Source organism: Rhodotorula graminis, assembly GCF_001329695.1.
Source record: "Rhodotorula graminis WP1 unplaced genomic scaffold RHOBAscaffold_6, whole genome shotgun sequence".
Classification (NCBI taxonomy): Eukaryota; Fungi; Basidiomycota; class Microbotryomycetes; order Sporidiobolales; family Sporidiobolaceae; genus Rhodotorula; species Rhodotorula graminis.
In genome coordinates, this window is record NW_017264933.1 from 763,635 (window position 1) to 790,823 (window position 27,189).

The 27,189-nt window shown below is 68.3% G+C and overlaps 10 protein-coding genes across 10 annotated transcripts; 6 read left to right on the forward strand and 4 right to left on the reverse strand.

Annotated features, from left to right (window-relative positions):
- Positions 1–38: 38 nt before the first annotated feature.
- RHOBADRAFT_53338 (uncharacterized protein) lies at positions 39–2,131 on the forward strand (the record flags this gene model as incomplete). Its single annotated transcript, XM_018416789.1, has 6 exons — positions 39–99; positions 168–228; positions 312–549; positions 639–937; positions 1,006–1,708; positions 1,798–2,131. 6 exons carry the CDS (start codon positions 39–41, stop codon positions 2,074–2,076), a joined length of 1,641 nt encoding a protein of 546 aa, XP_018271401.1. The 3' UTR covers positions 2,077–2,131.
- Positions 2,132–2,373: 242 nt separating this feature from the next.
- Positions 2,374–4,592, forward strand: RHOBADRAFT_53339 (uncharacterized protein; the record flags this gene model as incomplete). Its single annotated transcript, XM_018416790.1, has 5 exons — positions 2,374–2,841; positions 2,911–3,346; positions 3,419–3,622; positions 3,704–4,029; positions 4,110–4,592. 5 exons carry the CDS (start codon positions 2,374–2,376, stop codon positions 4,404–4,406), a joined length of 1,731 nt encoding a protein of 576 aa, XP_018271402.1. The 3' UTR covers positions 4,407–4,592.
- Positions 4,593–4,705: 113 nt separating this feature from the next.
- On the forward strand, positions 4,706–5,609 carry RHOBADRAFT_43859 (uncharacterized protein; the record flags this gene model as incomplete). Its single annotated transcript, XM_018414307.1, has 6 exons — positions 4,706–4,769; positions 4,887–4,903; positions 4,999–5,071; positions 5,161–5,227; positions 5,316–5,416; positions 5,500–5,609. The coding sequence occupies 6 exons, from the start codon at positions 4,706–4,708 to the stop codon at positions 5,607–5,609; spliced, it is 432 nt and encodes a 143-aa protein (XP_018271403.1).
- A 229-nt stretch (positions 5,610–5,838) lies between these two features.
- RHOBADRAFT_53340 (uncharacterized protein) lies at positions 5,839–10,210 on the reverse strand (the record flags this gene model as incomplete). Its single annotated transcript, XM_018416791.1, has 13 exons — positions 5,839–7,041; positions 7,111–7,185; positions 7,261–7,307; positions 7,382–7,819; positions 7,885–7,978; positions 8,049–8,185; positions 8,257–8,650; positions 8,732–9,204; positions 9,271–9,584; positions 9,643–9,679; positions 9,738–9,752; positions 9,822–9,849; positions 9,918–10,210. The coding sequence occupies 13 exons, from the start codon at positions 10,208–10,210 to the stop codon at positions 5,907–5,909; spliced, it is 3,480 nt and encodes a 1,159-aa protein (XP_018271404.1). The 3' UTR covers positions 5,839–5,906.
- Positions 10,211–10,556: 346 nt separating this feature from the next.
- RHOBADRAFT_53341 (uncharacterized protein) lies at positions 10,557–13,680 on the forward strand (the record flags this gene model as incomplete). The annotated part of the gene is made up of 4 exons (XM_018416792.1): positions 10,557–10,635; positions 10,746–11,730; positions 11,804–11,901; positions 11,962–13,680. 4 exons carry the CDS (start codon positions 10,557–10,559, stop codon positions 13,515–13,517), a joined length of 2,718 nt encoding a protein of 905 aa, XP_018271405.1. The 3' UTR covers positions 13,518–13,680.
- A 129-nt stretch (positions 13,681–13,809) lies between these two features.
- On the reverse strand, positions 13,810–18,181 carry RHOBADRAFT_53342 (uncharacterized protein; the record flags this gene model as incomplete). The annotated part of the gene is made up of 7 exons (XM_018416793.1): positions 13,810–14,006; positions 14,072–14,163; positions 14,259–14,557; positions 14,627–16,376; positions 16,447–16,985; positions 17,050–17,874; positions 17,942–18,181. 7 exons carry the CDS (start codon positions 18,179–18,181, stop codon positions 13,810–13,812), a joined length of 3,942 nt encoding a protein of 1,313 aa, XP_018271406.1.
- Positions 18,182–18,616: 435 nt separating this feature from the next.
- RHOBADRAFT_43863 (uncharacterized protein) lies at positions 18,617–19,318 on the forward strand (the record flags this gene model as incomplete). Its single annotated transcript, XM_018414308.1, has 5 exons — positions 18,617–18,661; positions 18,748–18,777; positions 18,860–18,985; positions 19,111–19,152; positions 19,238–19,318. 5 exons carry the CDS (start codon positions 18,617–18,619, stop codon positions 19,316–19,318), a joined length of 324 nt encoding a protein of 107 aa, XP_018271407.1.
- A 622-nt stretch (positions 19,319–19,940) lies between these two features.
- On the reverse strand, positions 19,941–22,030 carry RHOBADRAFT_14581 (uncharacterized protein; the record flags this gene model as incomplete). Its single annotated transcript, XM_018412212.1, has 7 exons — positions 19,941–20,060; positions 20,133–20,152; positions 20,217–20,325; positions 20,445–20,495; positions 20,596–20,908; positions 21,062–21,760; positions 21,834–22,030. The coding sequence occupies 7 exons, from the start codon at positions 22,028–22,030 to the stop codon at positions 19,941–19,943; spliced, it is 1,509 nt and encodes a 502-aa protein (XP_018271408.1).
- Positions 22,031–23,257: 1,227 nt separating this feature from the next.
- On the reverse strand, positions 23,258–25,470 carry RHOBADRAFT_53345 (glycoside hydrolase family 18 protein; the record flags this gene model as incomplete). The annotated part of the gene is made up of 10 exons (XM_018416794.1): positions 23,258–23,460; positions 23,541–23,678; positions 23,766–23,852; positions 23,961–24,095; positions 24,195–24,208; positions 24,284–24,360; positions 24,475–24,855; positions 24,950–25,011; positions 25,076–25,164; positions 25,244–25,470. 10 exons carry the CDS (start codon positions 25,468–25,470, stop codon positions 23,258–23,260), a joined length of 1,413 nt encoding a protein of 470 aa, XP_018271409.1.
- A 504-nt stretch (positions 25,471–25,974) lies between these two features.
- Positions 25,975–27,027, forward strand: RHOBADRAFT_53346 (uncharacterized protein). The gene is made up of 4 exons (XM_018416795.1): positions 25,975–26,323; positions 26,384–26,615; positions 26,691–26,784; positions 26,855–27,027. Exons 1-4 carry the CDS (start codon positions 25,980–25,982, stop codon positions 26,935–26,937), a joined length of 753 nt encoding a protein of 250 aa, XP_018271410.1. The 5' UTR covers positions 25,975–25,979; the 3' UTR covers positions 26,938–27,027.
- The last annotated feature ends 162 nt before the right edge of the window (positions 27,028–27,189 follow it).

Here is a 27,189-nt window from a genome sequence, read left to right on the forward strand (position 1 = left end):
TCATCTCGCACCGCCACAGCCTGTCGACCACCGCAACCATGAGCGCTGGTGTCGCCTACGTCGGTCCCTCGGGACAGACTGCCTACGTCCTGTGCGCAGGTGCGGCCCCCGGCTTCGCCCCTCCTCACCTCTCCTCGACCATGAGCTGACCTCGCCCTGCCGAACAGACTGCGGCACGCCCATCGAGCCCAACGGCGCCAACCTCTGCGTCAACTGCCTGCGCAACTCGTGCGTCCCCGCCTCTTCCCCTCCTCGACCACACGCCCTCGATCCAGTCCCGCTGACCCTGCACCGCCTTCGCACCTCGCCAGCGTCGACATCACCGACGGCATCCCCAAGCAGACGACCATCTCGTTCTGCCGCGGCTGCGAGCGCTGGCTGTCGCCCCCGGCGACCTGGACCCGCGCCGAGCTCGAGTCGCGCGAGCTCCTCGCCGTCTGCCTGCGCAAGCTCAAGGGCCTCGCAAAGGTCCGCCTCATCGACGCCGGCTTCATCTGGACCGAGCCTCATAGCAAGCGCCTCCGCGTCAAGCTCACGATCCAGAAGGAGGTGCGTCCTCGCTCTCTTTCTCTCTCCCACTCCTTTCCCTCGCGCGCCGACCTGACCCGGCTCCATCCTCTCCCCCGCGCGCGCCGCAGGTCTTCTCGTCGACGATTCTGCAGCAGATCTTCGAGGTCGAGTACGTCGTGACGGGCGCCCAGTGCCAGGAGTGCACCCGCCTCGCGGCCAAGAACACGTGGCGCGCCATGGTCCAGGTCCGCCAAAAGGTCGACCACAAGCGCACGTTCCTGTACCTCGAGCAGCTCATCCTCAAGCACGGCGTCGACCGCGACACCATCTCGGTCGCCGAGGTCAAGGACGGCCTCAACTTTTTCTACTCGAGCAAGCAGCACGCGCTCAAGATGGTCGACTTCCTCAACTCGGTCGCGCCCGTCCGGTCCGTCCTCGCGCCCCCCTCTCCTTTGTTCGCCCAGACTCGATGAACTGACTCGTGCCGCCCTGCAGCACCAAGATGTCGGAGCAGCTCATCTCGCTCGACACGCAAAACGCGACGACCAACAAGAAGGAGTCGTACTCGGTCGAGATCGTGCCCATCTGCAAGGACGACCTCGTGTGCCTGCCGCAAAAGAGCGCGCGCGCCATGTCCAACATTGCGCAGCTGTGCGTGTGCCACCGCGTCGGCAACCAGGTGTACCTCATCGACCCGCTCACGCTCAACCTGGCGGCCCTGTCGAGCAACGACTACTGGCGCACGCCGTTCCCGCCGCTCGCGTCGGTCCCGCAGGCGATCGAGTTCATCGTGCTCGACATTGAGCCGACGGCGCACCCGCCCAAGACGGCAAAGGGCGGCCGGTTCCTCCTCGCCGACGCCCAGGTGTCGCCGCTCGGCGGCACCATGTCGAGCGACGTCATCTTCCACACCCGGACCCACCTCGGCGCCGTCCTGAAACCGGGCGACACGGTCCTCGGGTACCTGCTCGCCAACAGCAACTACAACAACGAGGCGTTCGAGACGCTCAAGCAGGACCGCATCCCGTCGGCCGTCCTCGTGCGCAAGACGTTCCCGAACCGCCGCAAGCAGAAGAAGCCCCGCAACTGGAAGCTGCGCTCCATGGTCAAGCACGTCGGCGGCGAGAACATCGAGGGCGCAGACGTCATCGGCCTTGGCCGCGAAAAGGCAGAGGTCAAGAGCAAGCGTGCCGGTGCTGTGCGTCCCCCTCCCTCTCTTTCTCTCTCTTGCCCCTCTCTCGTCGACGGACACCTGACTCTCTCTCTCTCTCTCGCACCCGTCCACAGTCGGACCAGGCCAAGGCCGAGGCCGACTACGAGCGCTTCCTGCAGGACCTCGAGGAGGACGAGGAGCTGCGCCAGACGGTCCAGCTCTTCAAGGACCCGAACGCGGCCCAGGCCCAGACCGACACGATGCACGACGACGGCGACACGGACCTCGACGGCGGCGACGACGACGACGACGAGGACGACTTCCCCGAGATCCGGGTCGACGACTTGCTCGACGAGATGGACGCGCTCGCGATCGCCGAGGACGAGGACGGCGATGCGCAGATCCAGGAGTGAGTGGGGGCGGCGGTGGACGGCGAGAGGGCATGGCAATGCGACGGCGTGTTGTACGACCTGCCTCGAGAGCGTTCGACCGAGAGCCAAGAGAAGCGACCCGGTCCCGTCTCTCGCGATCTCGCCCGCGTCGCCAGTAGCTGTACGAGCGTGTATCACGCACGCTGCACGTATCCTGGAGAGCGAACGAGCGAGAGGGAGAGACGTTCGCCCTCGGCTGCGTGGACCTCGCCCAGGGCTTGGGCGAGCTCTCCCCACCGACCGCCTCGTGCCTCTCGCTGCTGCGTCCACGCCACGCGCATGGCCGACCCGCACACTGTGCCGCTCCCAGCCTCGCGCGGCTCGCTCGACCAGCCCCGCCCCGACTTCCATCACCCGCACCACTCGACCCTCGCCGACGTCGACGAGGGCGACTCGAGCGCCGATGCCGCCTGGTTCGACGACGGCACTGCACCACCAGACGACGACGAGCCTTCTGCCGCACCGCCAGACGAGCCTGAGCACGACGACGACGCTCGACCACGGCCACCACCCGCGGGCGAGAGTGGGGTCGTCGGCGACAGCGAGCCGGCCGCCGACGACGAGGAGCAGGGGCACGCCGCAGGGGCAGCGGTCGATGGGCAGGACGGCGAGCGGATACAGCTCCTCGAGGACGAGCTGGACCGCACGCGGCAGGACCGCGATGCGTGGGAGGCCCAGTACCAGGGCTTGCTCGCCAAGTTGACGGCCATGCGCAACACGCTCGGCGACAAGCTCAAGCAGGACGCCGTGCGTCCCCTCGTTCTCACTCCGACTCCTCTACCCGGCCGCGACCTGACCCAGCTGCCCGCCTCGCAGGACGAGCTCGACCGCCGCGAGCAGGAGATTGCCGACCTGCGCGCCGCCAACGACGACCTCGCGTCGACGCTCGACACGCTCAAGGGCGAGCTCATCCAGTCGCACGCCGATGCCGACGCGCTCCACACCGAGGTCGAGCAGCTGCGCGCGCGCGCGTTCGACTCGGAGCGCGCCTCGTCCGACGAGGCCCAGGAGCGCGAGGTCGCCCTCCGCGAGGCGCAGGAGGACCTCGAGCGCGTGCGCATCGAGCGCGACGAGTGGGAAGGCGAGGCGATGCGCGAGCGCGTCCGGCGCGAGGACCAGGGCGCGCGGCTCGGCGTCGTCGAGATGGAGCTCGCCCAGGCGAAAGCCGACCGCGAGGTCTTGCGCGAGGAGCGTGACCGCGAGATGGAGAGCGCGGCCAACTTGCATGCCGTCCTCGAGGAGTTCCAGGCCGGTGCGTCCCTCCCTCTCGTCGCCCTCGTCGAGACCGCGCACTGACCCCGTCCTCCCTCCGCTCCGCCCGCAGCCAAGGACCGCGAGCTTCAAGCGCTCCTCGGCGACCTCGAGACGCAGCTGCGCGAGACGCAGACCGAGCTCGACACGTACCGACAACGCGCCTCGCGGGCCGAGGCGCAGCTCGACGCCGCGCACGACGACTCGGAGAAGGTCCTCGTCCTGTCGCGCGAGGTCAAGGAGAAGAACCTCCTCATCGGCAAGCTGCGGCACGAGGGTGCTTCGCTGCCGTTCCCGCTCCTCTCTTTCTCGCACGCTCGACGTGCGCGGAAACTGATGCTGTCCCGGTCGCGCGCAGCCGTCATCCTGAACGAGCACCTCACCGAGGCGCTGCGGCGGCTCAAGAAGGACTCGGGCGAGAACAGCGTCGACCGACGACTCGTGTCCAACGTGCTCATCACGTTCCTCAACACGCCCCGGGGCGACGCCAAGCGGTTCGAGATGCTGCAGCTCATCTCGTCGATCCTGAGCTGGACCGACGACCAGCGCGAGAAGGTCGGCCTGCAGCGCTCGAGCGGCTCGCTGTCGTCGGCGAGCGTCATCTCGAGTGGGCGAGGGGGAGCGGGCAAGGGCCATGCGCGGAGCGGGACGGGCAAGGCGGTCGACGAGGGCGTCGAGAACGAGGTGCGTCCCCTCCTCATTCTTCTCTCCCCTCCCCTCCTTGTCTGTCACACGTACTCACGCTCCCTCGTCTGTCGCTACAGTCTTTCTCGAACCTGTGGATCGAGTTCCTCCTCAAGGAATCGGCGCAGGCCGCCCCGTCCGCCTCGTCGCCTCCCGCCTCGGCCAAAGGCGGCTCGACACGGTCGCCGACGTCGCCCCGAGCCGACCCGTTCGACCTGCCGCCGCTCGGCTCGCCGCCACTTTCGTCTACGACATCTACGCCGCGACGCAGCCTGTCGTCGTTCTTCTCGTCGTCGAACGGCGGGTCGGCGTCGCCGGCGGCGTCGGCTCCTTCGAGCACGGCGCCGCCCAGCATACCCGAGGACGACGGCAAGTGAGCGTGAGTGCGCACGGCGCGGCCTCGGTCCTCGAGCCCACTCCCGCGGGTCCTCCCCCTCCTCGTTGTCTCGTACTTCCCCCTCGTTCGTCCTCGCCCTCGTACCTCTGTGTTGGTAGCATCGTCGTCGCTCGTGGCTCGTTCTGTCTGCCTTCCCCTTTGCATCATCAAGCCGTGCCTCGTCTCGTCTGCAAGAGCTTGGCCACGAGAGGGACGAAGCTCTCGGCGTCGCTCTCTCTCTCTCCTTCCTCTCACTCTCGCTTCTCGCTTCGCCTCGCCCGCGAATCTTCCCCCAGCAACATGGTCATCGTCACGCAGGGCGGCAAGGGCAAGAGCAGCGGCGTCAACACGCACACGGGCGCCTGTGCGTCTCCCCCCTTCCTCGTCTCCCTCTCCTTCTCGCCCCGGCACCATCGTCCCGGGTCCTGTGCCGCCCCGCGACCTCACAAGGGTAGCACACTGACTCTGCCCTGCCGCACAGTCAAGGCCGGCATCGTGGTGCGTCGCCCGCTCCCCTCCCCCGCCCCGTCCTTGGCCCCTGTCCGCTCGGATCCTCCGCGGAACCGCATTGACGCGCCCTCTCGCGGCCACAGTTCTCCCCCAGCCGCGTACGCCGCTTCCTCAAGAAGGGCCGCTACGCACCGCGCATCGGCAAGACGGCGGCAGGTGCGCTTTGACCCCCCCCCCCCCCCTTCCCCGCTTTCCCTTCGCGCCCTCCCTCGCAGCGAGGCTCACTCTCTCGCGAGCGCTCGCAGTCTACCTGGCCGCCGTCCTCGAGTACCTCGTCGCCGAGGTTGGCGAGATCTCGGGCACCGCTGCGCAGTGCGTCGACTCCCGTCCTCTCTCCCCTTTTTTTTCCTCGCGAACCGACCCCTGACCTTGCTCGGTCTCCCTCGCCTCCCGCTCGCAGCCAGCACAAGAGGCGCACCATCTCGTCGCGCTTCATCCAGCTCGCCATCTCGAACGACGAGGAGATCCACAGCCTGTGCGCCAACGTCATCATCAAGGACGGTCCGTCTCGGCTTTCTTCCTCTCTCTCTCTCTCTGTCCTCGTCAGGAACGCGCGCACTGAAAAGCGCCTCTTTCGCTCGCAGGAGGCGTCAAGCCTCACATCGAGCCCGAGCTCCTGCCCAAACCGCACAAGCCGCGCAAGCGCAAGCGCAAGAGCGTCAAGTCCGCCAACTCGACCGCCGACGACTACTAGAGGCCCGGCAGCGCCTCTTTGTCCAACCTACCCCATTCCTCCTCCCTTGTCTCGTCACCGTCGTAGCTTGTCGTACCCCTTCCTGCGTCGTCGCTTGTCTTTGTAGCTCTCTGTCTCGCAGTGCAACTCCTCCGCTTGGACCTCTCTCTCTCTCTTGTTCCCTCTCGTACGCTCGCACCGGTCACTGCGCTCGACGAGGGCAAGAGAAAAGCGTCGAAAGCACCGGCGAAAGAGAGCGAAGAATAATGGTGTTGCAGCGATAGCTCTATCGGCCGTCACGTCTGCGCTCGAGCCTCTTCACCACCCAGACCCGCTCCTCCCGCCGCCCCCGCCCGTGCCCCAATAAGCCGCCGCAGCTTCAGCGTCCGTCATCCCGACCGTCTGCTGCCCTGTCGCCGCCGCCCCCGAGTCCCACGACGGCTGCCCCATCGCAAAGCTCTCTAGCGCGCCCATGCCGCCAGCTCCACCGCCGCCCAGCATACCGCCGCCGCCTCCGCCGTCGCCGAGCCCGCCACCACCGCCAACCTCGAGGTCCATGCCGGGGTCGCCGCCGAGCCCAAGCCCGAACGGGTCGCCGCTCGCGAACCCGAACGCGCCGAGCCCAAAGTCGAGCCCGTCGGCCGCGTCAAACGCGCTGCTGAACCCTCCCGCTCCCCCACCCGCACCACCGGCGCCGCCGCCACCGACCATGCCGCCGACGCCGGCGCCGTCGCCCGGGGCCGAAAAGGGCCACGACGAGTCGGGCGTGAGCGACGACGGGACGGGAGCGAGCGCCGAGGCGGCGGGCGCGAGCGACGTCAGGCCCATGCTCGAGTCTGGTGCCGAGTAGGCGCCGTCGAGCGGGCCGCCGCCGCTCGTGCCGCCGCCGCCGCCGCCGCCGCCGAGCGGCGCGGCGAGGACCGGGACGGCGAGGTCCGTCGGGCCTGCGCCCGCGCCGCCGAGGAGCGAGGCCGCGCCGCTCGTCGCACCGCCGGCGCCGCCCATAGCGAGGTACGACGCCGGCATGCCGGCCGTCGCGAGCGAGGCCGAGGCCGCGCCGCCAGCCTTCTTGGACGAGGGGAGGTTCCTCGTCGGGGGCGGCGTGCCGCGGTGCGGCGCCGAGTCGGCGTCGAGGCTGCGCGCGATGCGGTGCAGCACGTCGGCGAACGTGCCCTGGTCGTCGGCCGCGTCGTCGAGCGCAGCGTCGGCGTCGTGCGGGTCGTGCCCGGCCGCGCCCGCCGCGGCGCGCATGAGCGCCTTTGCCGCCCGGGCCTGCCGGCGACGTTCCTCCTCGCGAAAGAGGCCCGACAGGATCTTGTGCGCCTGCTGGACCGTGTGCGACAGGGCGGCCGACGACGGCTTGGACGTAAAGATCTCGAGCGCGAGCTGGAGCGTCTCGACCTTCGAGTCGATCTCGGTCGCCGAGCCGTCGTGGTCGATGGCCTGGAAGAGGCTGCGGAGTGGGACGAGCGAGGTGAGCCTCGAGTTGATGTAGAGAGAGTGAGAGGGAGGCGCGACGCACTCGTTGAAGAGGACGAGGGCGGCGCCAAAGACGTGCGAGTAGGTGTAAGGGACGTCGGCGACGGCTTCTCGTATGCTGCGGGCGACGGCGACGAGGTCAGTATCACGTTCTGGAGACACGTCGACAGAATAGAGAGAGGGCGACACGCACTTGTGGGTCGAGACGACGACGGCGCGAGCCGACTTGAGGCAGGCCTCCTGCGAGAAGGGGGTCCGAGCGGGTCAGTGACGCGCTCGAGATGGCTCGAGAAAAGAGAGGACGAGGGACGCACAGCCGAGAACTTGTACTTGGGGTTCTTGTGAGCCTTGCTGAGGAGGGGCCGGTGCAGGCGAAAGATGCGGTTGTGGAGGCCCTCGAGGACAAAGTGGCGCTGGAACCGGAGCATGGGGTCCTCCTGCTCGTCGGCGGCGAGCGTCCAGCGCTCGGGGAGCTCGGCGAGGATGGTGCGGAAGCCGCTGTCGAGGTCGAGCACCGTGTCGTAGCCCCAGTCGCGCGCGAGGACGACCCGGTCGAAGACGGCGCGCACTTGGCGCGCCATGGCGATGCGGACGCGGTCGGCCGACGAGTCGGTGAGGACGGACGACGGGGCAGGAGCGAGGGCGGTTGTCGAGGGCGACAGGTCCGTGTCGTTGACGTTGAGCGGGTCGTCCGTGTCGCAGTGGGCGGGCGAGATGAGGTAGCACCGGTTCTTCGAGTTGGCGGCGAGCCACTGCGGTACACGGTCGACGAGTCAGTCGGGTGCGACGTGGAGTAGAGAGACGACGAGCGACGCACGTCCTGGTACACGAGCACAGCCCACAGCCGCTTGGCCATCTCGCGCTTGAGCGAGTTCTTGCCCGGCGGGAACGCGGGGTCCTCGGGCGGCATCCTGTTCGGCTTGGAGAGTCAGTCGACGCTCTCGCCAAGAACAGACGCGAGAGAGAGAGAGAGGGACGCACGTTTCCGGGTTCGAGCCAAGGAGGTGCAAGTTGAGGACCTGGGCGAGCCGGATCGCGCCGGCGAGCCACACGAGCTGGGACGGCTGACCTCGTGCGGCCGACGACAGCTGGAGGTACTGCGTGTACAGGACGATGGTCTGTGTGGCGAGGCGTCAGGACCGGACCCCAGGGCGAGGGCGCAGAGAGAGCGAAACCGGGGGCGACGCACCTGGATCGACCGGATGCGGGGCGCCTTCTCCCACTCTGCGAGCTTGAGCGCGCGCACGCTCGCGGCGTGCCACCGCTCGGGCAGCGCCTTGAGCTGCTCCTCGCTGTACTGCTCGAGCGGCGTCCCCTCGCCGACGAGCTTGCCCTTGTGGCCCTTGTCGTCGCCGCTCGAGCCCGTGCCCGACGACGATGACGCACCGGCGCCGGCGCCGACGCCGGCGGAAGGCGTAGACGAAGAAGTAGACGACGAGAGGGCGAGGGGCGAGCGCGAGTAGTGCATGCTGTCGAGGGCGAGGCAGAGGACCATGAGGAGGAGGGCGAGCCAGGTGAGGTCGACGTCGTCGGCGCGAGAGGCGTCGCACAAGGCTTGGAAGGCGTCGAGCTCGGCGCGGAACCTGTACGTCGTCGGCCGTAGACAAAGTCAGTCAGGGCGCGCTCGTTCCCCCTGACGACGCGACGAGCGAGAGGGGACGCACGATGGAGCATGAAGGTGGTGGAACAGCCAGTTGACGCTGCCAAAGTACCGCTCGACGAGGAACGCCGTCGCCTGTCGGCCGGGGAGCGTCCTCACGATGCGCTCGACCTCGGCCGTGCGCGCGTCGCGCACGTCGTCGAGCGTCGCGTCAAAGTCGACGAGGAGGTGCGCCTTGAGCGACGCCGAGGGCGCCGAGGCCGACGCCGACGAGACGATGCACGTGAGCGCCTTGGTGAGCTCGAGCGGCGGGGCGCCGAAGCGGACGTGCGAGCCGCGACGGGCGCGACCGCCGCCGGCACTCGCGCCGCCGCCGCCGCCGCCGTTGAGGCTGCTGCCCGGGCCCATCGAGGACGAGGCGTGCTGGAGGGGCGGACGAGGTGCGAGGAGGGAGGGTTTTGTTGAAGGGTTGGCCGCGTCGAGGCCGACGCGCGAGGCAAAGACGCCGTTCTCGAGCGAGACGGCCGCGTCCTCCGTCTGTGTCGCGCATACGAGGCAAAGGTCAGGGACGTCCTCACTCGAGAGAGTGAGAGAGGGACGTACGTCCGAGTAGCCGTCCTCGCCCTCTCGATCCGCCCTCGCGCCCTGACCCGCTCCCCTCCTGCCGGCCTGCACGACCTGTCCGCCTCCTTGACTGCCCGCGCCTCCCGCTGCTCCTCCCGCACTCACACCCGAGCCCGGCGCGATCGGGCGAAACAGGGCAAAGTTGGGCGGGAGCGTCTGGAGGTAGCGCTCGACGTGGGCGAGGCGGTGCGCGAGCGACTCGAGCTCCGAGGTGCGCGCGATCGAGGGCGGGAGGAAGGCGTCGTTGGCGGGCTGGAAGACGTCCCACGCGCACTCGGAGGGACGACCGCGCTCTGCGAGGGGACAGAGGGTGAGCTGGGTCGATGGAGAGAGGGGCGGACGAGGACGCACTGGTGCAGTTGCCGCACACGGGCATGACGCGGTCGCACTGTGGACGGTTCAGAGTCAGAGGGCGCTTCGTGGAGAGGTTGACAGATCGGGCGCACCTTGATCTTGCGCCGCTGCGATGCGAGGACGAGTTAGCGAGTGGGCTTGACGAAGAGAACGAGGAGGAGAGGGAGGGGGCGCACCTTGCACTCGGCGCACGACAGGGCGACGCTGTTCTCGCGGGCAGGATCGTGAGTACATTCGTCTTGGGTGGCTGGGCGAGAGGAGGAGGGACGCACCGGTTGCGCTTCTTCTTGGGCTTGCCGTCTGCGCCGAGCTGGCCGTCATCGTCCGAGTCGTCGTCCTGGTGGTGGGGTGCCGGGGCTTTGGCCTTGGCCTTGTGGTCGTGGACGGGAGCATCTGCGCCGACGCTCTTGCGCTTGTTGGTGGTCGCGGTCGAGGATGCGGGCGAAGGAGCTGCGGCGGGCGAGTGCGAGGGGTGACCGTACACGGCGCGCGGCCTGGCGGGTGGTGCGACGGGCGGAAAGTCGAGCGTGGCCGGGATGGTGCCCTCTAGCGGGCTGCCGTCCATGCTGTCGGCGTGGGTCAAGAGCGACACGAGCGACTCCTTCTCATCGCTCACTCGGCGGCGATCGAAGTCGGCTCGCCCTGGGAAAATCGGATGTACAGTGCAGGTTACTCGCTAGGCTGTACTGAGCAGCTTCGAGCAGCCAGTGTTGCTCTAGGGGCGAGAGACGGCGAGACGTTCTCATCTCGTCGATCAGCCTCGGCTTCGACGTCGCCAGCGCGTCTCTCGCTCCTCACGCACCCGCCATGGCCTCGCACGGCCAGAGCACGGCACGCTAGCTCGCACCAACACCGCCCGCCGCCGCTGCTCGTCCCGGCTCGTCCTCCTCGACTCGCCTCGGGTCGCGACCATGGGGCTCGCCGACACGCTCGGCTTTGGCAAGACGGCCTCGTTCCAGGCGACCATCACCGTACACGAGCTCCTCCAAGGTGCGCACACGCTCTCAAGAACTCGTCTCAGCCCCGCCCGCCGACGACAACTGACGCACACCTCCCACCACCTCATCTCTCGGCCTCGCCCTCGTCCTCGGCCGCAACAGTGCCCCTCCTCAACGCCAAGTTCCGCATCAAGTGGAAGTTCAAGGGCGCCACCCACGCCCTCGTCCACGCCGCCAGCGACGACGCCCTCGCCGGCTCCCACCACCCGCACCGCCACGGCTTTGCCGAGCGCTTCCTCCACCCGCGCACGGCCCTGTCGTCCTCGTCGTCCCACGCCACCCTCCCAACCACCCCTGTGCCCGCCGACCGCCCAGACCGCGACCGCACCCCGTCCGGCTCGCGCGCGCGCAGCAGGTCCCCCTACGCCGTCTACTCGTCCGAGGACGGCGACGACGTGCGCTCGCCGACCCAGTCGCCGCCCGTGTCGCCTGACGCGCGCCCGAACCGCGCCGGCACGTCGGCCTTTACCTTTCCCTCGACCTCGTCGAACGGCGGCGACACGCAGACGCTGTACGCGACGCCGTCGAACCGCACGGCCACGTACGACAGCGGGACGACGACCAACCTGTCGCCCGACGGCCTCGACGGCGGCGGCACCTCGTCGTCCAAGCGGCGCGGCGCGAGCGACCTGAGCGCGCTCGCGTCGTCGCAGAGCGGCTCGGGCCCCGGCGGCGGCGCGCACCCTGCCGCCGCGCACCGGCCCGAGCCCAAAGGCTCGACGACGTTCGTGCCGCTGCGCGCCCACACGGCCGTCTTTGCGCGCGAGATCACGTGCCCGGTCCAGGTCACGCTCCGGCACGTGCCCGGCTCGAGCAAGTACCAGCTGCAGCCGTGCCCGGTTCGGCTCGCCGTCCACCAGGAGGTGCCCGGCGAGGACGGCAAGCGCGAGGAGGAGCACCTCGGCGAGGTCATCCTCGACCTAAGCCAGTTTGCGGCTCACCCGCTCAAGGGCGGCGCGACCGCCGCCGAGGGCGTCAAGGACGACGTGCGCCCGAGGCGGTACCTCCTCCAGAACTGCAAGAGCAACGCTGTCCTACGCGTGTCGGTCAAGATGCAGTGGATCGACGGCGAGAAGCTCTTTGTCGCGTGCGTCCGCCTCTCTCTCCTCTCTCTCGGCCTCGAATACGGGCCCGACTGACCCTTTCTCGCCGGTCGACAGTCCCGCGTTCCGCACCGGTCAGCTGTCGACGGGCTCGGCGGCCGCAAAAGGGCTCGACAGCGGGCGCAACTCGCCCGCCAACCGTTCGTCCGCCTCGAGTGCGTCCCTCTTTCTCTTTCCCTCGTCGCGCTCTCCCGCACTGACTCTTTCCCTTGCAGTCACGCACAAGGGCAACGTCGCCTCGTCGACCCCGTCCCCGACTCGCCTGAGCGGCAGCAACTACGCCCGCAGCACGACGTCGACCGCGTCCGTCAATCGCTCCAACTCGACCTCGTCGATCGGGTCCCTCCCCGGCACGCCCTCGCCCCTCTCGGCCGCCTCGTCCATCGCCGCCGCTCGCGACCGCACGCCTGGGCCTCGCCACCGCGACCACCAAGCGCAGGGCGCTGGCGCCCGATCGCGCAAGCCCAAGAAGGTGTGGCACCCGAGCTCGACCCTGTCCGCCGCCGACACGGGCTTCAACTTTGGCGGCCCGCCGCCGCAGCTCTCGTCGACGCACATCGGCGGCGGCAGTACGTCGTCATTGGGCGGCGGCGGCGGCGACGGCGCAGGAGGCCGACGAGGTCGCATGCCCGTCCGCTCGGCGACCGACATCGTCGAGGACCTGTTCAACCGGCCGCTGCGCCGCACCGACACGGACGGGACCGTCACGCTCTCGGTCGTGTCGACGGCGGGCGGCGTCAGCACGCGCGACATGCACGGCGGGGCCGGTGGCGGGCTCGGCGAGCCGATCGAGCTGCGGCACGGCGGCGGCGGCGGGCTCAGCAGCGGGTGGAAGGCGCACAAGGCGCGCAGGTCGGCCGCCAAGTCGTCTGCTGCTGCTGCTGCTGCCGCTGCTGCCGACGCTCGGTCGTCCGGCGGCGAGGCGGCGCCGTCGTCGAGCAAGGCGTGGTCGATCCGCCCTCGCACTCGCGACAAGCACCGCGACCGCGCTCCCGCCGCGCCCGACGCGGGCCTGCCCGGCTTTGAGCGCAACCAGACGTCGGCGACCGAGCGCGTCGGGCGCACGCCGCAGGAGGACGTGCCGCAGCCGACGCCGGCAACGTACGCCAAAACCGAGGCGCCCGTCGAGGTGCACCGACAGCGCGAGCGCGCCCGGTGGCTCAAGGACGTCACGCACGACGAGCAGGGTCGGCGAGCGCCTCATCCGCACGCCCACGAGCAGGTCGACGTGCGCGTGCAGCCGCCGACGCCGCAGCTTTTGTCGTCGTCGCACGGCGCCGGCGGTCCGACGGTCGGCCGGCCCAATCTTGGGCCCACGCGCACGCCGTCGTCGACGAGTGTCGCCTCGTCGGTCGCCTCGTCGTCGACCAAGGCGCTGTCCGTGCGGTGGGGCGACCGGCCGCCGTCGACGTCGAGCACGCCCGCTTCGGCCATCTCGTCGTCGGCCAACTCGTCGTCCTCGACCGAGCTCGGCCCTCGCCATGGCGGCGGCAGCAGTGTAGCCGCGGCGGGTGCAGGAGGAGAGCGTCGCCTCGTGCCGTTGCGGTCGCAGCGCTCGTACGACGCGCTCGGCATCGCGAGGCCCGCCTCGAGCGCGAGCTTCAGCTCGCTCGTCACGCCGCCGTCGCCTGACCGACGCGACACGTCTCAGCGAGGGACGAGCGCGAGCGGGACGGCGCTGGGCCAGGAGCTCGGGCGAGCGCCGGCGAGGAGGGCTGGACCGGGCGAGCGAGCGCCAGGAGGAGCAGAGTGGGGGAGGAGCTGGGGCTAGGTGCCCCGAGCGCTGCGGCGTCGAGGAGGTCAGGTGGAGGACTCAGAGCAGCGCACGAGGCTTTCGCGCTCCCCTCGTTGTACAAGCGCACGAGCCCTCATACTCGAGCTCTCAGTTTCTTGTAGCATTCTCGAGTCCTGCATCTCGCTCGTTGCCCATCTCTCGCCGCGCCGTGCACGCGTAGAGAGACAGAAAGTGCATGCATGGCACAACAAGCAAGTGCGCGAGACCAAGTACAGAGTCGTCGAGACGATCCCAGAATCCCCCTCCTCGCTCGCCGGCACGCTCCTCCTCAGCCCGTCGCTCGCACGAGCGCGCTCTCCTCGCCACCGTCGTCGCCCCTGATGAGCATGACGGGCGGGTCGAACGCCGGCGAGACGACCCTGGCCCCGTCGCGCACGGCGGCGCTCGGCTCGAGGTACTGCGCCTGCTGGAGGCGGTTGCGCAGCTGCTGGTCCTGCTGCGGCGCCTTGATGCGCTTGTCGAACTCTGCGCGAGGAGGAAGAGAGTCAGGGAGAGGGAGGATGATGGAGAAGAGGGCTGTGAAGGCGCACCCTCGGACTTGAGCTCCTTGCGGCGCTGCAAGAGAGCCTCCTCGAACGTAGTCTTGACGACGAGAATCTTGAGAAAGACGGGCTTGGTCTGTCTGTTAGGCGTGAGAGAGCGAGGGGTTAGTCAAGGTCGTACGAGGCGGGCGAGTCGTACGAGGCGGGCGAGAGGGGCGAGGACAAGCCGACGCACCCGAGACGGTGCGCTCGTTTCGACGCTTGGACCTCGAGGTCGGGCTTCCACACGGGCTCGAGGAAGATCATCCTCGTCGCCGCCGTGAGCGTGATGCCGCGTCCACCGAGCTTGGCGTCGACGAGGATGGCCTGACACTCGGACGCCGACGTCTGGTTGAAGCGCTGCGCGATCGCGCCTCGGTCGCCGTTGCGGGCGTGGCCCGACGCAAAGATGGTGTGCGAGATGCCGACGAGGTCGAGCGTCTCGGACAGGTTCGAGAACAGGAGGTCGACGTTCGACGACGAGAAGATGATGAACTGCGGGAGGAGCTGGTCGTCAAGTTCGGGCTTCTCGAGAGCTCGAGCGAGAGAGAGAGCGGGGCGCACCTTCTCGCTCGGGTACTTGCGCAGCTCGGACACGATGAAGTTGATCTTGGAGCTTGTCGTGCGCACGAGTTGAACGCGGCGGAAGATCGAGTCGTCCGGGAGCGGCACGAGCGGCGTCGAATCCTTCTTGGTGCGCTTCTTGAACAACGGCTCCTCGTCCGGGTCGGCCTCGTAGTTCTTGGGCCGCGCGTCGATCCGCTTACGCTTCTCCTCGAACGTGATGAGCTCCTCGACGAGCTCCTCGTCGTCGTCCCACGCCTTGACGTCCTCGCGCTGCAACTCCTTGAGGTCGACGCGCAGGCGCACGAGCTCGTTCTGCGACACGAGCGCACGGCCGCGCGGGTTGCGCGAGCCGCTCAGGCCGACAAAGGTGCGCACGAGCTCGTCGTCGAGGTGGGCGACCTCCATGGCGACGGCCGGCGTCGCCGCCGTGAGCGCGACCTCGGGGTCGTCGAGGGCCTCCTGGAACACCTCGACGACTTTGCGGAGCTTGATGCGCTCGGCGTCGCTCCAGCCGGCGCTGCGCTTGCCGGCGAGGCACTCCTCGCCAAACTTGCGGGCCTCGACGAGGTACTGGTAGTACTCGGACGAGCCGAAGAAGGTCGTCGCGGTGGCGAGGTTGCCGCACAGGACGTCGAGCTCGGCGCGCTTCGACTTGTGGAACAGGTAGTCGACGTCGACCCGCTGCGACGTGATCGAGTTGGACACGAAGAAGCCGACGAGCGTGTTGTACACGAGGCGCTCGGCCTCCTCCATCTCGACCTCGACGATGCTCGTCTGCATCGGCGGCAGCCGGATGTACGAGCTGACGACGTCCGAGTTGTGGCGGATGATGGCCCGGTTGAAGACCGTCTCGAGCCGTGCGGCGCGCTCGCCGCCGCCGAGGACGTGACCCTGGACGAGCTTGCGGAGCGAGTCGGGTCGAGCGAACGCCGGGTGCTTGACGAACCGCGCAAACAGGTTGCCGAGGCGGTCGAGGTCGGTGCGGTCGCCGCCGGTCGCACTGTTGCTCGCGAACAGGGCGCTCGTCTCGCCCGTGTCGCCGCCGCGCAGGTTGGTCGACGGCGTGCCCGACACGGCCCAGCGCGACTCGGCGCGCAGCTCCTCGGCGAGCTTGCGCGTCAGGTTGGCGTGCGCGAGGACGTGGCCCTCGTCGATGACGATGCGGCGCCAGTGTACGCCGCGCAGGCTCATGTCGCCCGCCTCGGCGGCGTCCGAGAAGCGCGCGACCGACATGAGGATGACGTCGAACGTCGCCATCTCGTCGACCGAGCGGAACTTGTCCTTGGACGTGCGCAGGACGAGGACCCGGAGCGCCTTGGGCTGGACGTGCTTGTCGATCTCGCCGGCCCACTGCCGCACGAGCTCGGTCGGGACGATGATGAGGGTCGTGGGCGCGACGACGATCTTGACCGGCTTGCTGTCGTCTCGCCTGCGCGCCTCGCGCTGAGTCAAGCTCGGGAAGAGGCGGTAGAACGGCGGCGTCTTCTGGAGGAGGTCGAACAGCGGCTGCGGCAGCGGGTGCTCGCCGTCGACCTCGTCGAAGTGCGGGTACCGACAGGCGAGAGGCGACGTCTTGACCTTGTGGACCATGAGGGAGCGCAGGGAAGGCAAGGGCAGGTGCGGCGTGTCGGCGTCCTCGGCGGCTTGACGGGCGAGGGCGGCCTCGCGCTCGGACAGCTCGCGGTTGTACAGCTCGACGCCGACGAGAGGTGCCGTGACACGGGGCTTGAGCTTCTTGGCGTCCTCCCTGTGTGCGTGCGCGAGAGAGAGAGTCAGTCGGGTCGAGGGAGTCGAGTAGAAAGACGAGGCTGACGCACATCTCGAACGGGAACGGAAAGTCGACCGAGACGTCGGTGAGGAGGACCGACGGCGGCGGTGACGGCGAGCCGTCGAGGAACGTCGAGGTGCCCTCGAGCTTGGGCAGCTCGCTGAGCGTCGACATGACGAGCGCGAGCACGATGACCGTCTTGCCGACGCCCATGTCCTCGGCGAGGATGCCGCCCTTGGGCTCGCGCACCGTGAGTGGCGCGAGTCGGATGCCGCCGTCGAGCGAGACGAAGACCGTCTCCTCCTTGCGACCGTCGGGCCAGGACCCGCCGAGGCCGACGACGCGGGTCGAGCGGCGCAGGAACGCCGGGCTCGGGATCTCCTGCGGCGCGAGCTCGCGCGCGAGCATCTTGGCGAGCGTCGCGTGCTGGTACGGGAACAGGTCGCTCTCGACACCGGCGGGCTTGTGGTCGAGCGCCGACGACAGGCGCTGCTTGACGTCGTCGGGCGCGTCGAGGCTGTCGACGAACGAGGCGTCGGCGCTTGGCGACGTGATGTCGCGGTAGACCTCGAGGAGCGATCGACCGTCCTGCAGAGAGGCGAAGCGAGTCAGGGTCTGGTCGAGGAAGGGAGGGGAGGAGAGCTCGACGCACAATCTCGGCCATGAAGCCAGGCAGGTCCCCGCTCTGCACCTCGCCGTCCCACTCGCCCGCATGCACCCTGACCGCGCTCAACAGCCCGAGAACGACGCTGCCGGGCGGCCTCGTCCTCGCCCTGACCGCGCCGGGCCCGCGCAGCTCGGGCAGGTCCTGCGGCACGAGGTAGACGCGCACGAGCGCCACCGCCGCCTCACCCTCGCCGACTTGGCGCACCGTCGCGCGCAGGACGTGTGCGGCCGCGAGCGTCAAGAGCGCGTCGAGGTGCGGGTGCGCCGAGTACTTGACCTTTTTCGACGACGACGGGCCGGCGGCGGATGACGCGCGGCGCTTCTTGCTCCTCGAAGACGACGGGCCCGTCTTGGCGGACGACGACGTGCGAGGTGCCGCCGGACGAGGCGGGACGGGCGCCTGCTCGACGACGACGGGAGGGTCGACGGCGGGATCGGGGATGGGCTCGAGCGTGTCCTTGAGGAGGCTGTACCAGCCGTCCTCGGTCTGCTGATGTTGGACGTCGGCGGCGAGTCGATGCTGCTGAAGCACGATCGTGCCGATGGGGAGGAGGCGGTCGAGCGGAGCGACAGGTCGACTCGGCTGACGAGAAGGGCCGGCGGCGGCGGCGGTGGGCGACAACGGGGCGCCAGGGCTCGGCGGCGAAGCTCGTGAGGGCGGTGGAGGGCGAGCAGGACGAGCGGCCGGGGATGGCGGGGCGTGGTACGGCGTGTCGGTGGCGCCGAAGCGAGGGGTGAGGGCAGGTGTGGGAAACGGGACGCCGTCGAGGACCTCGCTCGCGGTCGGCGTCACGAACGCGGCCTTCTTGATCTGCAGATGAGAGATAGGTGAGCGACCTGAAAGCGCGGAACGCGCACACAGGGAAATATGGGCGTACCTCGTCCGGTTCGCCCTCGAAGGCGCGCCATTTGCCCTTGTCCTCCGTCGACGGGCACTCGCCCCTGGCCTCGATCCAGTCCCGCAGCTCGAGCTCGTCGCTGTCGATCGTCGGGTCGTCCGTCTTGAGGGCGACGACTGCTGCTGCTCGCGGGACGAGGCTCGGCAGCGGCGGCAGGTTGGACAGCGGCAGCTCGAGCTTTGGCGCAAAGAGCGGCGCCTGCCCGTTGCTGTGGCTCATGTTGGCGCACGAGCTGCCGACGCTCGTTGCCCTGCGACGACGCCTGGTTGCAGTCGAGGTGGGGCGGAGCTGGGGAGGTGAGGGCGACGAGGGACGGCTTGCGGGAGCTCGCGCGGCAGCAGGTGCACTGGTGGGTGGATCTCGAGCACGGCCGATTCGTGCTGAGCTTGCTCGTGGTGGCAGAGCGTGGTGGAGAGGGTGGAAAGCTTGTGAGCCGCGAGAGCGAGGCGGTGTTGAGTTGTCGCTCTCGCTCTGAGGTGGCTGCAGCGAGTTGAGCCTCTAGATGAAGGTATCTAGGGTACCCTCACCCGGCTCGTTGAGCACCTCGAGGGGCGAGGGAGATGCCGACTCGGACTCTGGCCCTCGTCCTCGTCGTCCTCACCCGCCCTTCCGTCCTCCTCTACACCTCGCACGATGATCCCGACAGCACCACGCATGGCAAGTCTCGTCTCGCAACGACCCCAAGCCCCCGCGCGCTTCGTGCGAGCCCGCGCTGACTCTCCTCTCCTCCTCCCTCCCTCCCCCCGCGCCATCTCCTCTCGACGCTCCCCTCTCGCGCAAAACAGGGCGGCGGTGCGCAGTACCCGTACCCCAAGGTACGTCCTCGGCCCTGCCCTCTCTTTTCGACCCCCACCGTCTCGCGTCGCCAAGCTCACCTCGCCGCTTCTCATCGCGCAGGAGGTCTGGTCCCCCGCCGGCGGCTGGTGGTCCCGCCCGGCCAACTGGAAGTCGTCGACCGGCCTCGTCTTCCTCGGCGTCGGCCTCGCGACCTACGGCGTCTGGAGCTACTCGGCTCGCAAGGAGGTGCGTCGCGCTCTCTCCCCTCTCGGCGGTTGGCCGGACCTGGCGTGCCCGAGTGGGCGCACCACGTTGCGCCCGCGCGGGCTCGTCCCACGTCCACCAGGTGCTTACACCTTCCGAGCGCGCAGTGGCGGCATACCGAGCCGACTCGCCCTATCCCCTCGATGATGGTACGTCCCCTCTCGCTCTCTCTCCCTTCCGCCCGCCTCTCCACGCCTCGGTCGACCTCGCCCTGACTCGTTCCTTGCTCTACAGTGGGCCCGGCAGTTCAAGACGGGCGAGCTCGGCGTCAAGGACGAGAGCAGCCTCCGGGGCGAGCCTGTCTCGCACCACTGAGCGTCGGCCAGGCAGGGTCCTGAGTAGCTGGTGTCCGGGTCGACGTGCAAGGAGGATGTGTTCTGTGCTCCCTGTCGAGCGATGAGAGACTGGTCCGCGTTGCTGCGAGAGCTCGTCGCCGTCTTGAGACCCTCGTCTCGCAAGCGCGAGCAGCGGCGGCGCCGACAGCTCGTCCGACGCGGGCTCGACCAGCTTTTCGCTCGCGAGTGGGCTACTTCGTCGTCCTGTCGAGCGTTCTGAGCAAAGCGAGGCGAGCCGAGCGTCAAGCGGGCTCAGCTTCTCCTGCTCCTCCTCGTCGAGCCACATCTCGGCGCAGCTCTAGCTCACTCACGTCGCCGACTTCCTGCTATGCCAGCTGCACAGTCGCTCTCGAATCGAGCACCGAACGCGCCCATGCCTTTGCGCTCTCCTCTTGCTCGCGCTTTGACCCTCTCCTCGCTCTCGCTCTCGCTCTCGCGCTCTCTGCGACGGACCGAGGCCATGCGGAAGACTGACTTGGGTGTTCGTTCATTCCAGTTCAACTGCTCAAGCGATGGTTCGACAGACAGGCCGGGACAAGGGCGGAAAGGCTGCAGACAGAGAGGGGAAGAGAGACCTTGAGAGACGGCGAGCGCTTGCCTGCTCAGAGAGGGTTGGGCGCCGAGAGGTTGACGTGCACTGCCTTGGTCTGGCAGTACTGCTGGATCGCCTCGGCGGACAGCTCGCGGCCGATACCCGAGCTCTTGTAGCCACCGAACGGCACCTGAGGGAGGGAGGGAAGAGAGCGTCAGTGACGGCGCCGACGATGACGGCAGAGGGGAATGCGAGAGCTTACGCCGTTCTCGAGCGTGTTGTCTATTGGGGCGAGAGGCTGAGTCAGGACGCGCCCGGGCGAAAGAGTGGGTGGAAGAGGACGCACAGCAGTTGATCCAGACGGTGCCGGCCTTGATCTCCTTGGCGATGCGCAGGGCGCGCGAGACGTCGCGCGAGAAGACGGCAGCAGCGAGACCGTACATCGTGTCGTTGGCCTGCACGTGCACGAAGGAGGGGAGGCGACCGAGGGAAAAGGGGGGCGAGGGAGGGAAGGGCAAGGTCAGCGCCTGCTGCGGGCGTGCCGGCAGCACACGGACAGTGAGAGGGGGCGCACCTTGACGACGAGGTCCTTCTCGTCCTTGAACTTCTGGACGACGATGACGGGCTGCGAGGCGAGAGAGGAACGAGAGGGTCAGTCAACTTGAGAAGGTCGCCCTCGCCACCGCCGACGAGATGCTGCCCGAGAGAGAGGAAGGAGGACGCACGCCAAAGATCTCCTCCTGCGCGATCTTCATCGACGGCTGGACGTCGGTGAAGATGGTCGGCTGGATGAAGTAGCCCTCGGTGCCGTGGCGCTCGCCGCCGAGGTGGACCGTCGCGCCCTCGTCCTTGCCGGCCTGGATGTGGGCCGACACGCGGTCGTACTGGAGCTTGGACGTGAGCGGGCCCTGGAACGAGTCGGCCTCGAACGGTCCGCCGACCTTGATCGACTTGATCTTGGCCGTGAGCTTCTCGAGGAACTGGTCGTAGATCGACTCCTGGATGAAGATGCGCGAGCCGGCGCAGCAGCACTGGCCACTGTAGACGAGGCGCGAGGTACATCAGTGACTGTGTGCGGGGAGGACGAGGGCAGACGAGGGAAGACGAGCGCCGGTGACTCGGCTTGAGGTGGGGAGGAGGAACGGGGAGGGGCGTCGCCGGCGCGCACGAGAGAGAGAAAGAGGGACGCACGCGTTGAAGAAGAGGCCAAAGGCGCCCCACGAGGCGGCCTGCTCGAGGTCGGCGTCGTCAAAGACGACGTTGGGCGACTTGCCGCCGAGCTCGAGCGTGACGGGCTTGAGGTTCGACATGGCGGCGGCCTTCATGATCTGGCGACCGACGAGCGTCGAGCCGGTGAAGGCGACCTTCATGATGCGCATGTGCGACGAGATGGCGGCGCCGACGACGTTGCCGTAGCCGGTGAGGACGTTGACGACGCCCGGCGGGAAGACCTTGGCGATGAGCTGGCACGCGTAGAACGCCGACAGCGGGGTCGTCTCGGCGACCTTCATGACGATGGTGCAGCCGGCGGCGAGCGCGGGCGCGATCTTCCACGCAAACATGAGGATGGGGAAGTTCCAGGGGATGATCTGGCCGACGACGCCGATGGGCTCCTGGCGGGTAAACGCGAACTTGGACTCGTTGACCTCGATCGTCTTGCCGTCGTTCTTGCCGGCGAGACCGCCGTAGAAGCGCAGGCAGCCGGCGGCGGCCATCACGTCAAAGCCCTTGGCGATGCCGAACGCCTTGCCGTTGTCGAGCGCCTCGATCGACGCGAGCGTGTCGGCGTGCTCCTCGAACAGGTCGGCGAGCTTCATGAGCATGCGGCCTCGCTCAGAGCCCGGGGTGTGCTCGCCCCAGACCGTCTCGAACGCCTTCTCGGCGGCGTCGCTGTGAGGGGGGGAGAGGACGAGTCAGGCCGTGCGCTCGTCGGCTGGACGGCTCGAGAGAGTTCGGGACGCACACTGCGCGGTCGACATCGTTGGCGGTGGCCTCGGCAACGTTGGCGATGACCTTGTCGTACGCCGGCGCGCGAACCTCGATCGTCTTGCCCTCCTCGCCGGCGGACCACTCGTTGTTGATGAAGACGCCGACAGGGAGGTCGACGTTCTTGAGCGAGTGGCCCTCGGGGAACGTGAGCGACGCGGTCGGAGCAGACATGGTTGAAGCTAGAAGGAGGTGTGGAGGTGGGGACGAGGTGAGCGGCCGCGCGCGAGAGAAGGCGAGCGACAGGGGAGGTACGGGCGCACCTTGTTTGTGCGGGTAAGGTGTGTAGAGTTGTGCGAGGTGCGCTCGACTTTGCAGAGTGTGCAGAGAGGGAAGAGCGAGGTAGGTGGGAGGAGGAGGGGGAGGGGGGAAGCGCGGGCAGCGGCGTCCCCGAGGCGAGGGCGACAAAAAAGCGGGGCGTGGGGCAAACGTCTCCCCACTCCGCAAGCAACCGGCACGGCCTCTCCGCGGAAAGCTTAGGGCCAGAACGTCCGCCTCTCTCGGGCGACAGCTGAGCACATGCATGCGACGCGCTCGCTTCCTCGCTTGTGCCGAGCCGCTTTGTCCTCGTCCCCTTGCGAGTCCCGCACCAGCTCGCGCTTCCCGCCCTGCGCCCTTCCCGCTCTCCCCTTCTCACCGGACGGTTCCGACGCTCACCAGCGCACGTGCCTCTCCCTTCCCCGCTATCTCTTCGCTCGCTCGCCTTGCGGTGACACGAGCAGCTGGCTCGTGGGATCTGCGCTTCGGCGTTCTGGCCGCACCGGGCTGTCCGCGCCGAGAGAAGAGAGAGAGCGAGAGCTTCTCGCGCCTGAACGCAGTCGACACAGGAAGCGGCAAGCCGACGCCACCGACGCAGCTGCGTACGCGCACGCTCGTTCGGCAACGAGAGCAGCGTTCCCTTCGCCGAGGCGCAGCTCGTCGTCCATGTCCGAGTCCGAGTGACAATGAGCAAAGGGCGCAAAGCTCCAGGGCCCAAGCCAAGTTCGGACATCTGCACGAGACCCGGTCGGAGAGCAAGGCTCGCTTTCATCCGGCGCCAGCGCCGAGAGCAGATCGTCCCCTGAGAACCTCCACTTGAGAAGGTCGACCGCTCGGACCTGCTTTAGTCCGGTGAGCGCTCGCTCATCGTAAAAGCATTTCTCAGTTGCTCGTGAAGCAAGCTCCGCATACAGAACCCGAGGCGTACGACGTGGGCTTCAGAGGAAACGCGCGAGCGAGTCTCGAGAAGAAAGCTGCGGAAAGTGCGCGGCTTCTCTCTTGTCGCGAGTTCCTCTCGCGAGCCGAGTCGAGAACAAGTAACGAAGAGATCCTGCGTGACATTGCGAAAGTTGCGACACCCCTCGGCGCTCGGGCCCTCGCTCCCTCCCCCTCTCGACCTTCCCAACTCCCGCCCTCACTCGCTCACGCCCTCATGCCGTTGCGCAAGTTCTCCCACCTGCTGCCCGTGTACGCGAGCCAGTTGTGCCTCTTGTCCATGCCCTCGCGCGTGCGCTCGATGCGCTCGCGCACGACGCGGACGAGCGACGCGCCCGACGCGGCCGGGCGGTCGCCCGACAGCTCCCAGTACATGGCGCCGCCGAGGCCGTTGACGCTGATGAACTCGGCTGTCGAACCGTGGGAAAGGTGTCAGTCGGGCGGACGTCGATCGTGAGGGCAAGGGAGAGGGAGGAAGGGTCGGACGCACCTTTGGCTCGCGCGCTCTCGACCGAGTCGTACGAGACCCACTCGCGCTTGGCCGGGTCGTAGCAGCTGGCGGCGACGAGCTTGGGGTCGAACGACTCGTGCGAGCCGGCGAGAGGCAACGCCTTGTAGTCGTACGAGCCTGCGAGAGGGCGAGAGGGGAAGGGTGCGAGGACGTCAGGACGAGGCGCCGGTGCGACGACGAGGTGGATACAGAGAGGGGACGCACCTGCTTCCCATGAGCCAGCGCCGATGCCCTGGAAAGGCGTGCCCGGGCCGTCGGTGTCGGTGAACGAGCGGCCGTAGAGCGGGATGCCTGCGCGAGGACCGTGCGTGAGTCGCGCCGCTCTAAGCTCAAGATCTCCTTGCGCGCCCAGTACGAGCGGCCGCACGAAGAGCGAGTCAGAGAACGAGGCCGACGCACCGAGGACGAGCTTGTCGGGCCTGACGCCGCCCTTGGCCGGGTCGGTGAAGAACCGGATCGCGCGGTCGGTCGAGAGGGCGTGGGGCGTCGCGCCAAAGATGGACGCCTGGTGGCCGGCGACCGAGTCCCACGAGCCTGTGACGGGTGACGAGAGAGGGAGGAGGGAACGGGTTCGAGTCAGTAAGGGGACGAGGGAAATAGGGAAGGCTCGACGAGCGAGGAGGGACGCCACACCGGCGTAGTCGTAGCTGTGGGACGCCAACAGGCGTCAGGGCTGATCACGAGCGCGAGAGAGAGGAGGAGGAAGAACCGAGGGGACGCACGCCATGAGGTTCCAGAACGAGAGGTACTGGTTCATCTCGCGCACGCGCAGCTTCTCAAAGTTGCTCGGTCCACAGGGCTGTGTTGCGAGAGACTCGTGAGTCAGTGTCGTCACGAGGCCGACAACCTACGCGATACGGGAGCGACGCCGCCGCTTGCGGACTCTAGGACGCAGGGAAAGAGGCCGACGCACCGCTGCGACCGTGAGCTCGAACCCGTGCGGCGGCGCCATGCCGAGGCGGTGCTGCAGCTCGTCGAGGCCGTGCCTCAAGCCCCTCAGGAGCTCGACATAGTCGCGCGCCTGGGCGTCGTCCTGCGGGTACTCAAAGTCGACGTCGAGGCCGTCGAGGCCGTAGTCGCCGACGAGCGCGACGGCCGTCTCGACAAAGCGGGCGCGACCTGCCGGGGTCGAGATTGGGCGCGCGAACCGGCCGTGTTCCGAGTAGGTCCAGCCGCCGATCGAGAGGAGGACCTTGAGCGAGCGGTGGCGCTGCTTGAGGAGGTACAGCTGCTTGAGGTTGCCGTACAGGTTGGGCCCGCCCGGGTCGTTCCACGAGTCGGAGCCGTAGTGGATCTGCAGGGTCGAGACGAGTGTCAGTCGCTGGAGGTGCGCGAGGGGGCGAGAGTCGGAGGTTCCGCCGGTGAGTGAGAGAGAGGTCGAGGCGCACCTGCTCGTCGGACCAGGCGTCGGTGAGCTTGACCTCACCGTCCTCCTTGACCTCGGCGAACGCTGTGGGTGGGGCGCACGTGAGCTCGCAGGCGAGAGGGGGGAGGAGAAAGGAGAGAAGACGGACAGTAGAGGATGTGGGTGAGGTCGTCGACGGGGATGTGCTCGGGCTTGAAGGCGCGCGCATAGATGCCCCAGTTGACAAAGTAGCCGACTCTGGGAACGTGGAGCAAGGTGCGGGTCAGTGTCGTCGAGTGCGAGGGCGCGTTGAAGGACGCCGAGGTGGGGGGCGCACGAGACTTTGCCGGCAGGGCGAGGGACAGAGGTGGTGGACATGGTTTGTGCCATTGGCGAGTGTGGTGCGCGGCTCGACTGGCGGAACAGGCTCAGGGGCGGGTCGAGGGCGAGGAGGACGGCGGTGATGAGCGAGACGACGAGGAGCGGGAGGGCGCAGGTGCGCTTTGGGTGGGTCGAGTGGTGCGGGTATCGGGTGTGGTGGTGCTGTGATTCCTGCGCTGGCATGCACTGGCGAACGTGCGACCGACGAGAGGCTCGGAGCGAGGAACGAGGCGGTGCTGCACTCGAGGCTCTCTTCGTCAGCTCCTCCTCACCGCCTCGCCCCGGCCACAGCTGCCAGCCAGGCCAAGCGCATCAGCTCCAGCGAGCTCTAGCACCCCCTCGCCACTCGCCGGCTGCCCTCCAAGAGGCTTGCCGCCGCTCGACGCCGCTCGCTCGCCAACGCACCTCCGCCGTCAACCTCGACTCGGCCCACGAACGACCTGCGCGGCCTGCTGTGCACTGCCACACAGGTGCGTCTCGCAATCCCTCTCTTCTGCAGTCAGCCAGGCATCCCTGTCGGCGAGCCGCTCCTCCCGGGTCCTCATCTTGCTGCGACGCAGTGGGGCCCGTTCGACCGCATCGACAGCTCGCCAGGCATCCCTACCGCACCTCGACTGACACACTCGACGCTCACACAGACCACCTCTTCGTCAGCCCCGCTGTCGCTCCCGGCTAGCCAGCGACAAGCCGCCATGAACCAGTGCGCAGACGACCTCACCCAGGTCGACGTCGAGCACGCCCTCCAGCAGGGCACCCTCGCCTCGACTGCCTCGTCCACCTCGCAGTCGCTGTTCCCCTGGATCGACTTTGCCCACTCGAGCGCGCTCAACGTCGACAACGCCGGCGACCCAGACCACCTCCGCCGCGTCCTGCGCCCACTCGACTCGCGCGACACCGTCCTCGACAACGACGAGATCGTCGGCACCACCCAGGAGGGGCACCAGGGCCAGGTGTGGTCTGCTGGCTGCCTGGACACGCAGGATGGCGACGACGAGCTCTTGATCCATGTCCGCTTCTTGGAACTCGTCCGCATCAAGTGCGTCCCTCTCTCTCTTCCTTCCACCGCGTCAGAGCTAAGTTCCCTCCCCCTCGACAGGTCCATCCTCATCGGCACCGGCGGCGGCCGCCTCCCGACCTCGCCTCGGCTGTGTCGCGCCTGGGTCAATCGCGGCCCTTCCGGCATCACCTTTGACGAGGCGTCGTCCGCCGCCCCGCAGCCGGCGCAAGAGTTCGAGCTTCTCGAGAGCGAGGGCGGCGCGAGGGGCGCGGTCGAGTACCCGACCCGGATCGCGCGCTTTGCCAACGTGAGCGACGTGTCGCTCTACTTCGTGCGTCCCTCGCTCTCTCTCTCAGTTGTCGCACTGCGTCGAGGCGGGACTGACTCGGGTCGCACGAGCGCGCAGGCCAATGCTCGGGCGGACCAGTCGAGGCTGTACTTCCTCGGGTTCCTCGGCGAGAGCCGCCAGCTCAAGAAGGAGCCGGGCGAGCCCATGACGAGTGCGTCCCGCTCTCTCTCTCTCTTCCACTTGCGCGCAAGAGACTCACGCTGTCCTCCCTCGTCGTGCAGTCGGAGCAGAGAACGCTGCGCCGTCGATGGTGGACGGGATCAAGGAGAAGCAGGCGGGCTCGAGCACGACGACGGCGCGGTGACCTCTTCTTCCCTCCCTCTCAGTTGTGCCCCCCTCTTGTCGTCGTCTGTCGAGTCCCGTGTTGTATTCTCACTCGCTCGTCGCAGCTGTGAGCACGCGCCCGGGCGAGTTGGCTCGAGCCGCTGCAGGTCTCGGCGAGCTCGCTCGCGCCTCTTCCTTCCCCGCATTCTTCCGCCTCGTCCGTTCTCTCTCTCCCTCTCGCGCGCCTCTCGCTCTCCCCCTCTCTCGACACGCAAACCTCGCCGGCACCACC

What these genes read in the sequence shown, in the direction of transcription:
- RHOBADRAFT_53346 (XM_018416795.1), top strand. Translation starts at nt 25,980, where the DNA reads ATGAACCAGTGCGCAGACGACCTCACCCAGGTCGACGTCGAGCACGCC. An exon ending in TTGGAACTCGTCCGCATCAA is followed by an intron (nt 26,324 to 26,383) that starts GTGCGTCCCTCT and finishes CCCCCTCGACAG; the next exon opens with GTCCATCCTCATCGGCACCG. An exon ending in GCGACGTGTCGCTCTACTTC is followed by an intron (nt 26,616 to 26,690) that starts GTGCGTCCCTCG and finishes ACGAGCGCGCAG; the next exon opens with GCCAATGCTCGGGCGGACCA.